Source organism: Aquarana catesbeiana, linkage group LG06 (genome assembly GCF_042186555.1).
Source record: "Aquarana catesbeiana isolate 2022-GZ linkage group LG06, ASM4218655v1, whole genome shotgun sequence".
NCBI lineage: Eukaryota > Metazoa > Chordata > Amphibia > Anura > Ranidae > Aquarana > Aquarana catesbeiana.
Window position 1 is genome coordinate 52,902,142 of NC_133329.1, and position 12,602 is coordinate 52,914,743.

Genomic DNA, 12,602 nt, shown 5'->3' on the forward strand with positions numbered 1-12,602 from the left:
GCTGAGTTCCTGGGTCTGTTCACATGCTGTGCCCATTTTGAGGGTTCCCACCATCCTTGTGCTGAGTTTCTGGTTCTGTAAACCTACTGTCCCCGTTATGAGGGGTTCCCACCATTCCTGTGCTTTATTTCCCGGGTCTGTTCATCTGCTGTGCCCATTATGAGGGGTTCCCACCATCCCTGTGCCGATTTCCTGGGTCTGTACACCTGCTGTGCCCTTTATGAGGGGTTCCCTTCATCCCTGTGCTGAGTTCCCAGGTTTGTACACCCGCTGTACCCATTATGAGGGGTTCCCACCATCCCTGTGATATATATATATATATATATATATATATATATATATATATATATATAATATATATTATGGACAATGTAACATGAAGAGCTCAAACACATCAAAGTGGGAAGGAACCCCTTAAACCCCCCGGTGGACAGGAAAAGAACAGGATTATGGTCGGGAGATCATTCTTGGTGTATCAAAGACATTCAACATCTCAGGGGGCGACTTATCTGGTCAGACTCCCTCTGTGACTAAGAGAACCATTAAAATAATCTAGAACTAAATCCAACCTTCACAAGAAGTCTATCAGGTCTGATGTTTAGAGCTGTATAAAGAAACGGTTACATTGTTCTAGACTTTATTGCCAAAAATGTTACTTTGTTTATTTTTTAATTCTAGCATAGCATAATAAATATATCAGAAAAACATGCATATTTTGCCTGTTCTGGCTCCTCCTCCCCTCCCCTCCTAAACATGGTAGTGACATTTGTAAATTAAACCTTTTAGTTTTAATTTCATATTATTTTTAGATGCATCTCTGGATCTCTGTGCTTCTCTATGCAATGCAGGCAGGTTATAGCTGGTGGGAGGGGCCGGCAGGGTGCTATAGCCTCAGTACTCAAAGTGATTGTCAAAGGTGTGTGCAGCCTATTACATTAGTGTGTGTACCCCAAAGCTCAAACACACACGCCTTTCTCTGCAGCCTCAGCTGCATCGTACAGTCAATGAATGGGAAGTGCTGTGTGCTGAGCGGCTTCCTGTTCATTCCCAAACTGAAGAATAGTAAACAGTTTACTATGCTTTGGTTATGAATGAACACAGTGAGGGAGTGTGTTTACTGTGTTCATTTAGAAAAAGAAGGGGCCAGTAAATTATATATTTACTAGTCCCATCCCCCACTCTCCATTCTGGGAGCGCAACACAAGTGGAGCCCAGGCAATGGGGGGGGGGGGGGGAATCGGCACAGCACACCCCCTATGCTCACCTATGATTGTAAAAAAAAACAAAAAACAACCCATTCAGTTTAAAATAGAAATGAAAGGCAAAACATTTTTTGTAGAGATTTATAAAAAGACAAATAGCTTTTTTTTTTATTTTATTTTTTTAATTTTTTTATAAGTGATCACATTCCCTCTGTTCTCAGCTGCATAAGAGCTGGTGGGAGGAGAAGCGGCAGTACACTGAGCTTCCCAGCGAATGGCTGTGCAGGGAGGAGTGTGTCAGGACAAGCCTGGTCATTGGAGGAGAGCACACTTAGTTCCCAGCATAGCTAGAGAACTGACCGTGTTGTATTCTCCTGCTTAGTGTGGTCAGTTTTTAATAGAAACGCAGAGGGACTGGCAGGAACACCGGGGATTTCACACAAAGGAAGCAATACAAAGAGAACAGGAGACATTCTCATACAAGTACATGGTGCAGAAGCCACATATCAGGAATATGAAGTGTTGGGGTACCAAACGCTTTAAGAGCCCTCAGTCCTGCGAATATCAAAATGCCTCAATGGAGGAGAGGGGGTTCATAGGCAGGCCGTATTTGCATGCAGACCATCCTGGGTAATGCCCACATGTGATGATGCTGATCCGCCATGATTGAAAGAAATGAAATCCAATGAATGAAAGGGGTGGGCCATGGACAGTCAGGCTGGGGGGGTGGGGGGGCTAGATAATGCATTTTTCAACCACCAACCCTCCCCTCCCCCCCCCATTCCTGCCTACCTTACACCAATCTATCAGTGTTCTGTATGGTGGCGGCTGGTGCTCAAAAAATTGGGGGGGGCGCAAACAAACTGAAAAATACTGAAACAAAAAACATCAAATGCAGCCACTGTGCCCCATTAAAAATGCAGCTGCTGTGCCCCATCATATGCAGCCGCTGTACCCCCCACCCGCCTGCTCGCTGTCTGACCGGCACTTACCCCATATTGGTGGCGGGTCAGGCAGCGGTTGACGGCGGCGAGCTGTGGGACGGGTTGCGAGGGTCAGGCGATGGCTCCTGTGTCCTCCATGCACCTCTTCTTCGCTTCTGCTAGCTGGTCAATGGGATCGGCTGTGCCTTCAGCCAATCAGGTGACCCGTATTAGACCTGCGCCTCCTTATTGGCGGAGAGGCGGTTCAGTGTTAGAAAAGCAAATATTCATTTGCTTTTCTAACACGCCTGGGTGGACTGCAAGCACAATGCTCTGTGCTCCGAGTCCACCTTTTTTGAAGCCTGTTGGAGCCTATGGCTCTAATCAGGTGCTTCAAAAAAACACCCCGCCCCTGGAATTCAGGTGCCCGGTGTCCGAAAAGGGGCCCAACGCCTAAATAGGGAGTGGCAGTGGAAGGCCATGGATAGATTCAGCAATGCCTGAATCTATCTATTTGTCATATAGGGGACGGTGTGACAGAGGGGGCGGAGCCTGTGCGCCCTTAATGGACGGGCCGCCCCTGGCTCTGTAGGGATCTGCTCTACTGCTAGAGCACACCAATCCCGCACCACCATCTTCTATGATGTCATCAGGAGGCTGGGTGCCTTTTCCGTGTTCTTGCAGCAAACTCCCTGATGATGCACTGTGGTGTGTCATCAGGGGGACCACCTGCAAACAGAAGAGACAATCAGCCCCCTGATGATGTGGCATATGTGCAGTAGAATACCCTGCCCCCTCCATGATCGTGGATATCCCAGGGGGCTGTGGGTACTTCATATGTCATTCTGACTTAGGCAAGATACAGGAAATGGGGGGGGAGGGGGGGTGGCATTCCCTAAAAAAGGTAAAACATAAAAAGTTCTGATTGTAGGAGAGGAGGGGGGAGGAGTGGAATGTTAGGAAGTGGGTGGGGATGGTGAAGACCACCTGCCATACATAAACTGCAGCAAGGCGGCTCTATTGCACAAAAATCACATACCTGTTACCTGATTTTGTTCAATAGCCACTGGGGGGCGCATGCCGCCAAAAGTGCGATCGTGCGCTGATTGGCCACAGGGGGAGCCAATCAGCGGGCCCAGCAGACACGATGTTTGCTGGTCACCCGCGATCGCTCCCCACAGAGACAGAATGGCGGTCTGATTATGTAAACAAGCAAACCACCATGCTGTGTTCACTCTGATCTCGTGTTCCTGCTAATCAGTGTCCATGCAGTGAGCCCATCCCCCCCTCCCACAGTAAGGCTCGATTCACACCTATGCATGTTGCTTTTGAGCGTTTTTGGAGGTTTTTTTTTCATTCTTGCCATGTTTTTGAGCAGCGTTTTTGCGGCGTTTTTGCCGCGATTTGCGGTTTTTTTTTTTTTTTTACAGTCTAAAAAAATTTAAAAAAAAAATAAAAAAAAAAAAAAAAAAACAAAAAACGGCAAAAACGCATCAAAAACGCTGCAAAAACGGTGCACTTGCGTTTTTGATGCTTGTCTATTGAAATCCATTACATGCAAAACGCTGCTTTTTGCATGAAAAAAAGTCCCCGACCCTTTCCAAAAATGCAGAGAAACAAAAAGGCATTGATGTGAACATGTTCCATAGGAACCCATGTTAAAAAATTCCCGTGCATTTCTGCAAAATGCAAAATGCATCAAAAAACGCGCTAGTGTGAATGGAGCCTTAGAAAGCACAATTAGGGAATACAGTTAACCCTTTGATCGCCCCTGATGTTAAACCCCTTTCCCTGCCAGTGTCATTAGTACAGTGACAGTGCATGTTTTTAGCACTGATCACTGTATTGGTGTCACTGGTTCCCAAAAGTGTCTCAGCTAGGTGTCCGATCTGTCTGCCTCAATGTCGCAGTCCTGATAAAAATCGCTGATCACCGTCATTACTGGTAAAAAAAAATATATAAATAAAAATGCCATAAATCTATCCCCTATTTTGTAGACGCTACAACTTTTGCGCAAACCAATCATAGTTACATAATAGGTGAGGTTGAAAAAAGACGCAAGTCCATCGAGTCCAACCTATGTGTCCAACCAATCAATATACACTTATTGCAATTTTTTTTTTTTTTACCGAAAATATGTAGAATACATATTGGCCTAAACCGATGAAGAAATTTAGTTTTTTTAAATTATTTTGGGGATATTTATTAGGGCAAAAAAAAAAAAAATATATATATATATATATATATATAATATATATATATATATATATATATATATATATATATATATATATATATATATATATATATATATATATATATATATATATATATATATATATATATATAAATTTTTTTTTTTTTTTTTTTTTTACCAAAAATGTGTAGCAGAATATATATTGGCCTAAATTGATGAAGAAATTGGATTTTTTTTTTACATTTTTTTAATGTTTTATAGCAGAAAGTCAAAAATATTGAGTTTTTTTTTTTTTTTTTTTTTTTTTTAAATTGTCGTCCTTTTTTTTGTTTATAGCGCAAAATTCCTACGCATGCTCGGAAACAATTAGACGCATGCTCGGAAACAATTAGACGCATGCTCGGAAGCATTGAACTTAATTTTCCCGGCTCGTCGTAGTGTTGTACGTCACAGCGTTCTTGGCGGTCGGAAGTTCAGCAAACTTTTGCGTGACCGTGTGTATGCAAGGCAAACTTGAGTGGAATTCCATCGGAAAAACCGTCTTATCTTTTTCCGACGAGAAGTTCTATCGTGTGTACGCGGCATAAGGCTGTTATAAGTCTGGGCAATTCAGTCTGGAAGGTGATTAGAAATATACATAAGCCAAAGTCACATGGCAAGATAACCAATAGATCTAGATACACAGGCAGCTAAAGTAACATGCAAATCTCACCTCTTTCTGTTAAAGTCTAGCTTTGCTGTGGCCCCTCCCAGGATTTCCTATACTAATGTGAAGAAAAGCCTCACTAACCAATAGGGAGGCTCTGGAGCATTGAGGGGTGGAGCCAGAAAAAAAGAGATTTGCTTAGAACTTCAGCTTTCTATGACTCGCAGTCTATCAATTGCTTTTCTACATAGTAACTTCTGCTTATGCATTTTTATCCATTATATTCTCCATTATATTATATTCTATTATAGTCTGCATTATTGAAGTTTGGTAAAGGTCCACTTTAAAGACAGACAGTTTCATCTTTCCCATACAGGATAAAGTGAATGTGTATCTGCAAAGAGCCCCGCACCCCCAGAGGCTCCCTTCTTATATTGTATGTATTTTTTTTTATAAAATTATTTTATTTGCTGTTTTATTATTCTAGGTGGTAATCTCAGTCCAAAATGGCGACACAGCTGTTTGAAGGAAAGGAGCATGCGTCATATTATCAGAAATTCAGGTTTGAGCCATCGCAAGAAATAATAGACCTCATCTTCAGTTACGTGGATGAAAGGGTGAGTGACACTTCTGTCAGGTATATGTCCAGCTAAAAACAATAGGCCACTTGTAAAATTTAAAACAGAATTACTCTGCTTAGATTAGCAGAGCCAAGTTATTTTTTTAAAGGGCTTGTCCAGCCAACACTATTTTTTCTATTGCACAGATCAGGGAAGGGTGCTGTCAGGTTCCTACTGCTGTCTGTGACCCAATAGGGAGATTTCCTCCAACTTCCTGTCCCAAGTAATGGTGCCACCAGGGACAGGAAGTGAGTAAAAAATGGAGAACATGACAGAGGGTCTAACTCTTCCACACTTTATTCAGAACACCAAAAAAGGTCTTTCTTGCTTTTTTAATTCTTATTTTCCTAAATAATAATCTTTTCAATTATTTCCTAAATAGTTGTGGACACTGGGGGGATCTATTTAACCACTTAAGGATCGGAAGGATTTGCCCCCTTAATGACCAGGCCATTTTTTGCGATGCGGCACTGATGATTGCGCGGTCGTGTGACACTGTACCAAAACAAAATCGATGTTCTTTTTTTCCCCACAAATAGAGCTTTCTGTTGGTGGTATTTGATAACCTCTGCGTTTTTTTTTTTTGCGCTATAAACAAAAAAAAAGGGCGACAATTTAAAATTTTTTTTTTCTTTTTGATATAATAAATATCCCCCAAAAATTTTTAAAAAACAAAATTTCTTCATCATTTTAAGCCAATATGTATTCTTCTACACATTTTTGGTAAAAAAAAATTGCAATAAGCGTATATTGCACAAAAGTTATAGCGTCTAAAAAATAGGGGATATATTTATGGCATTTTTATTACTTGTGTGTGTGTTGCGTTTTTTTTTTTTTACTAGTAATGGCAGCGATCTGCGATTTTTAGCAGTACTGTGACATTGCGGCGGACAGATCGGAAACTTTTGACACATTTTTGGGAGCATTGACATCTATACAGCGATCAGTGCTATTAAAAAAAATGGGATGATTACTGTGTAAATGTCACTGGCAGGGAAGGGGTTAACACTAGGGGGCGATCAAGGGGTTAAATGTGTTCCTCGGGAGGGGTTTCTAACTGTGGGGGGATGGGACTGACTGGAGGAGGAAAGAGATCGCTGCTCCTAATCACTAGGAACAGCAGATCTCTCAGAACTCCCCGGTCAGATCAGGAATCTGTCTGTTTACATTGACAGATCCCCGTTCTGGCTCTCTGTGGAGTGATTTTGGGTGGTCGGCGGATGTCGCAGCCACCATCTATGTTCATCGGCTCCGGCGTCACGCGCACCCCCTATCACTCTTCGGCCGACATACACCTATGGCGATTCGCCCAGGAGAGCCAACCAGCTGCAGTATAATGAGGGCGGCTGGATGTCTTTGGACGACTATTTGGATGACTATTTTACACATTTGTTCATGGTGCATGAATTTTGGCTGTAATTTCTCTAATGGATCAATCCCTATGATTGTCAGCTCCACCTAGTGGCTAAAATGCAGTATAGTTTTCTGAAATACCTCAAAGAGAAAATATACCCCATTTTGGTCAGTAGATGGTGTTCACTAATGTGTTTGACATCCAACCAGTGATGGTTTTATAAATACAGTAGACCCCTTAGTGAGCTACACACACCCCAAAAAATGTCAATAAATATATCGGGGGTTTGTCGTGTCCTACCTCGCTGTTGCTCCTCCTCTTGCACTTGCCCACAGTTCCTAGCTGTGAAAATTACATTTGCTGTGTAAATACAGATGTAGTAGCTTCTGTTGTCAAAAAATGGACAATGGTATAGAAAGATACAAAGTAACATTGTTTATAAACATTGATCAGACAGGAGGTAGAAAAAAAAAAGTAGCATTGTTTATAAACATTCATCAGACAGGAGATAGAAAGATACAAAGTAACATCGTTTATAAACATTGATCAGAGGAGATGAAAAGGAACATTGTGACTTTTCTATCTGAGCTCTTTCATTATCTTCAGATGAAATGGATGACTTTCTGTTGACATGAGCTTTCAATGAAAGTTGATTTTTTTTTTTTTTTTGCCAACCGCCTCACACAGATATACTGCAGAAGGGCTCGTACAGGCAAAACCACGTACCTGTACAGTCCCCTTTAAAAGGCGGGCACCGGCAGTGGCGTGCGCGCGCACCCGCAGCAAGCTCCGTGAGTCGGGTCGCAGGTCCCGTGGAATCGATCGCCGCGGGGATACCCGCGATCGCCTCACGGGGAGGAAGAACGGGGAGATGCTAAAGTAAACAAGCATCTCCCCGTTCTGCCTAGGGACAGTGTCACTGGGTCTCTGCTCCCTGTCATCGGAGCAGAGATCAGTGACACGTCACACACAGCCACGCCCTTCACAGTTAGAAACACACCCCTAGGACACACTTATCCCTACACTGCCACCAAGTGGTTAACCCCTTCACTGCCAGTGTCATTTACACAGGTATCAGTGCATTTGTATAGCACTGATTGCTGTATAAATGACAATGGTCCCAAAAATGTGTCAAAAATGTCCGATGTGTCTGCCTTAATGTCGCAGTCACAATAAAAATCGCTGATCGCCGCCATTTAAAAAAAAAAAAAAATTATTAATAAAAATTCCATAAAACTATCCCCTATTTTTGTAATTGCTTATTGCGTTTTTTTGGGGGTTTTTTTTTCCAAAAAATATGTAGAAGAATATGTATCGGCCTAAACTGAGGAAAAAAAAATTTTTTTTATATATTTTTGGGGGATATTTATTATAGCAAAAAGTAAAAAATAATTCGTTTTTTTTTTCAAAATTGTCGCTCTTTTTTTTTTTTTTGTTTATAGCGCAAAAAATAAAAAAACGCAGAGGTGATCAAATACCACCAAAAGAAAGCTCTATTTGTGGGAAAAAAAGGACATCAATTTTGTTTGGGAGCCACATCGCACGACTGCGCAATTGTCAGTTAAAGTGACGCAGTGCCGAATCGCAAAAAGTGCTCTGGTCAGGAGGGGGGAAAATTTCTTCCGGGGCTGAAGTGGTTAAATAAAATTTGTTCTTATTTAACCCCTTATTACCCTAACCAGGCATAATACACTCCTTCTCTTTTTCCCTTAAAAGAGAAGTATGGGTTTGGCTTTTTTCCACCCATCATACTTACCTAGGTGGATGCTGCATCTGTCCCCTGCCACCCCTACACTGAGAACCGAGCGATCGAACATCACCGATGGTTTGGTTCTTTCACCTCCCCGAGCGGAGGGCTGCTGCCTGTCAATCGGCAGCTCTCATGCTCTGCTCCTCCTCGCTCCCTGGAGCTGTGGAGGGGCGGGGAGCGGCCATCTCAGCCTTTTTTTTTTAGTTGAAAATGTATACTTTATTTTGAAAGAAAATATACAAAAAACAAAGACTTCAACAGGGTACATTCCACTCTGTACTGCGACACAGCGCATACATACACTACATAACAATACATTTCCAAGCATACAAATAAATTACATTCATCCTGCGGTATGATGCCTGATGTGTTGCGCAGAGTAATAGTACCCCGAAACATCACATCATGCATGATGCCGCATTACCCTGATAGCATTACTTCAAAAACATGTCACAAAATGTCAAGTCATATACACTGGAACCTCGGATTGCGAGTAACGCGGTCAACGAGCGTTTCGCAATACGAGCACTGTGTTTTTAAAAATCGTAACTCGGTTTGCGAGTGTTGTCTCGCAAAATGAGCACGATTCAGGCCAAAAATCGGTGTGCAGTACCTCTTTTGGCCTGAGGTGGGGGGGCGTCAGAGCCAAGCAGACAACCGAACGTCGCGTTCGGAAATGCACGGAAAGGCCCGAGTACAGCACGTCTGACCTCGGCAAATCTCGGGTAGGAAGTCTTTCCAAGGTTTGCCGAGGTCCGGCAAAGTGTCCTTGGCCCTTTTCGGCCATTTCTGAGGCTCTCCGGTGCCCCCCCCGCCTCTGGCCACATGCGGTATTGCATCCTATTGAAGTCAATGGGAAAACTTGCTTTGATATGGGAGTACTTTGGATTATGAGCATACTCCTGGAACGGATTATGCTCGTAATCCAAGGTTCCACTGTACTGTCAAATAGCATTCCATGGTGTGATTGGGGGGGTAGGGAGGGAAAAAAGAGTTCACGGGCCTGAAGCTTTATTGAACTGCCAAAGGATACAGAGGGGGGGGGAGGGGAAATCTTCAGACCTCCTCTTCCTCCTTAAAGTTCATCAAGTTATAGTCTCAGAGCAGAATGTGCCTCTTAGCGGCTCGCTGAGAGCCTGAGACGGCCATCAGTGTAGGCACCTGGTGGATCCAGACTCCCAGAGTCTGGATATTGTGGTGCCTGGACTGATCATGTGACATCAGCGGAGAGCGGACTTCAGACCACTCTCTGCTGAAAACGGGTCACCTCAGTGCAAAACGAATTTCACTCCTGTGACCCATAGGAGAAGCCCAGCCGAATGAGCTCAGGCTGGACTTCTAACTGTTAGTTTTTTGCTGATCTTTTATTTTTCTATTTATTCTAACCATAACTATTTATTTAAATTATTTTTTTTTTAATTTGTTTTGTTCATCAATTTTTAAATTTTATTAGTGTCACGTTAAAAAGAAGGAAAAGAAAAACTGAATTTAATTCTGCTATACATTGTATCAGAATGTCAATTTCTGTCCGGTTCAACAATAGTGACTGTTCAAATTTCAATCCGTGTGTGAGTCCCTGTTCTACAGAGTCCTGTTATCGGAATACAATGTCCCAGCGGGGTGGGAATTCCTCCACCCATCCGGTTTGTGAGGATGGGGTTATCTGTTCGCTCTTTTCATGCAGCCTGTTGTCTGAGTGAAAAAAGATTGACCTTTCTATGGCCAGCCTAATGGGTAATTATTTCACTTTTGTGGGAAAAAAAATAGCACATAATAAAAAAAAAAAAAAAAGAAAACAAAAAAAAATCAATCTTGCTTATACAATTGCTACACAAGTCATATTGCAAATAAATGTTATTAGAAATGACCTTTCCTTTTCAATCTGCAGCTGCTGTGATTTTCTGTAAAATGCAATATGGCCACCTGGAGGCTTTCTATACACAGACTGTGTACAGAATGCCCCCCACAAATGTCATTTCTGCTTGTGTGATTTGGCTGACTGATTTTCCCAGAAGTCTGCACTAAGATGCAAGTCAGATTTTGGGAATCTCCTGCAATAAAAATGTCATTTTGGTGAGATACTCCCAAAGGGAAATCGCATACAAAGGGATGCAGACCCTGCCGATTTCCTCATTAGAACCCTGCAAGTGCAGCAGCTAACTGATCATTCTAAAATCAATCCCACTAGATTCGCTCTGCACATGAACACAACTGCTATTTCTTCAGAAAACAAAAAGTAGGAATCTGCTACAAAGTTTATTACAATTCCTGCAATGTACATCGATCACCCAGAGGGGAATGGCTGCAACAAAAGTGGAGTCGCACTTTATCCACTTGCTTACTGGGCACTTAAACCCCCCTTCTATCCAGACCAATTTTCAGCTTTCAGCGCTGACGCACTTTGAATGACAATTGCGCGGTCATACAACACTGTACCCAAACTACATTTTTATAATTTTTTCCCCACAAATAGAGCTTTCTTTTGGTGGTATTTGATCACCTTTTGCGGTTTTTATTTTTTGTTAAAAAAAATGTAAAAAGACTGAATTTAAAAAAAAAAATTTTTTTTTTTTTTTTTTAATATTTTGTTATAAAATTTTAAAACCGGTCATTTTTCTCCTTCATTGATGTGCGCTGATGAGGCGGCACTGATGGGCACCGATAGGTGGCAGTGATGGGCACTGATAGGCAGCACTACTAGGTGGCACTGATTGGCACCACTGGTGGGCATTGATAGGTGGCACTGGTGGGCACTGTGGGCACTGTCAGGTGGCAATGGCAGGTGGCGCAGATGAGGCATAATTGCCTCTTCCTCTTCGGGACCGATGTCCCTTGCAGATGAGCCAGTGATCTGCTTTTTTTCCTCCTCGTGCTGTCAGCGTGAGGAGAAAAAAAAAACAATCACAGAGCTTTTGTTTTGATCATGTGATCAGCTGTCATTGGCTGACAGCTGATCACATGGTAAGGGGTGGAAATTTAGGTCCACGTTGTGGCCGTCATTCGGCTATAGCATGGATGTCAAGAGGTTAATATCGATCAAAGCAGAAAAAAGGTGGTATTTTTTTTTTTTTTTGTAGCTAGTTACTTTTTTGTTTGTGGGTTACGTAACAAATGAAAGACAACATCACCCAAAGAAAGTCTTGTTTGCCCTAAAACAAAATTCGATGTATTATTTTGTTATCCTAACCACTTCCCGGCTGGGCGGTGGTTCCGTTATCCTGACTGGATGTCCTATGATGTCTTTCAGGATAGCAGCCGGTGGGCACCCTTCAGGGCACACAGCGCAGCAATCAGTGGTGCGGCATGTCAGTCTGACACACCGCAACACCAGTTTCAATAAAGAGTTTCTGACAGAGGCTCTTTGTCACATGATCAGCTGTATCCAATCATGGCTGATCACAGTGTAAACCGGAAAAGCCATGTATCAGCTTTTCCTCACTCGCGTTTGACAGACGAGGAGAGCCGATCGGCTGCTTTCCTGTCGGGGGGGTCTGCGCTGATTGATTATCAGCCCAATTCCCCCCCCCCCCCGAGGATGCCCACTTCAGACCACCAGGGATGCCACCAGGACCACAAGGGATTGCCACCACTGATGACCACCAGGTATGCCACCTATGGCCACCAGGGATGCCAATCAATGCCCAAAATCAATGCCAATCAGTGCCCACAAATGGTGCCAGTCAGTGCTCATCACTGATGCCTGCCAGTGCCTCCTTATCAGTGATCATTTCCCACCTAACAGTGTCCACCTATCAGTGCCACCCATAAGTATCCATCAATGCAGCCTTTCAGTGCCACCTATCAATGCCCATCAGTGCTGCATATCAGTGCTGCATATTAGTGCCCATCATCAGTGCCCATCAGTGAAGGAGAAAACATACTTATTTACAAAATTTTATAACAGAAACAA

The 12,602-nt window shown here is 42.8% G+C and overlaps 1 protein-coding gene across 10 annotated transcripts in view; it reads left to right on the forward strand.

Moving 5' to 3' along the window:
* Positions 1-12,602, forward strand: part of LOC141148410 (uncharacterized) — a 65,892-nt gene that overhangs the window by 26,536 nt on the left and 26,754 nt on the right. For all 10 annotated transcript variants that reach the window (XM_073635895.1, XM_073635890.1, XM_073635888.1 and 7 more), the window contains one exon: positions 5,456-5,585. In XM_073635895.1, coding sequence (XP_073491996.1) covers positions 5,475-5,585 — 111 coding nt within the window. In that variant the 5' untranslated portion in view covers positions 5,456-5,474. The remainder of the gene's footprint in view (positions 1-5,455; positions 5,586-12,602) is intronic.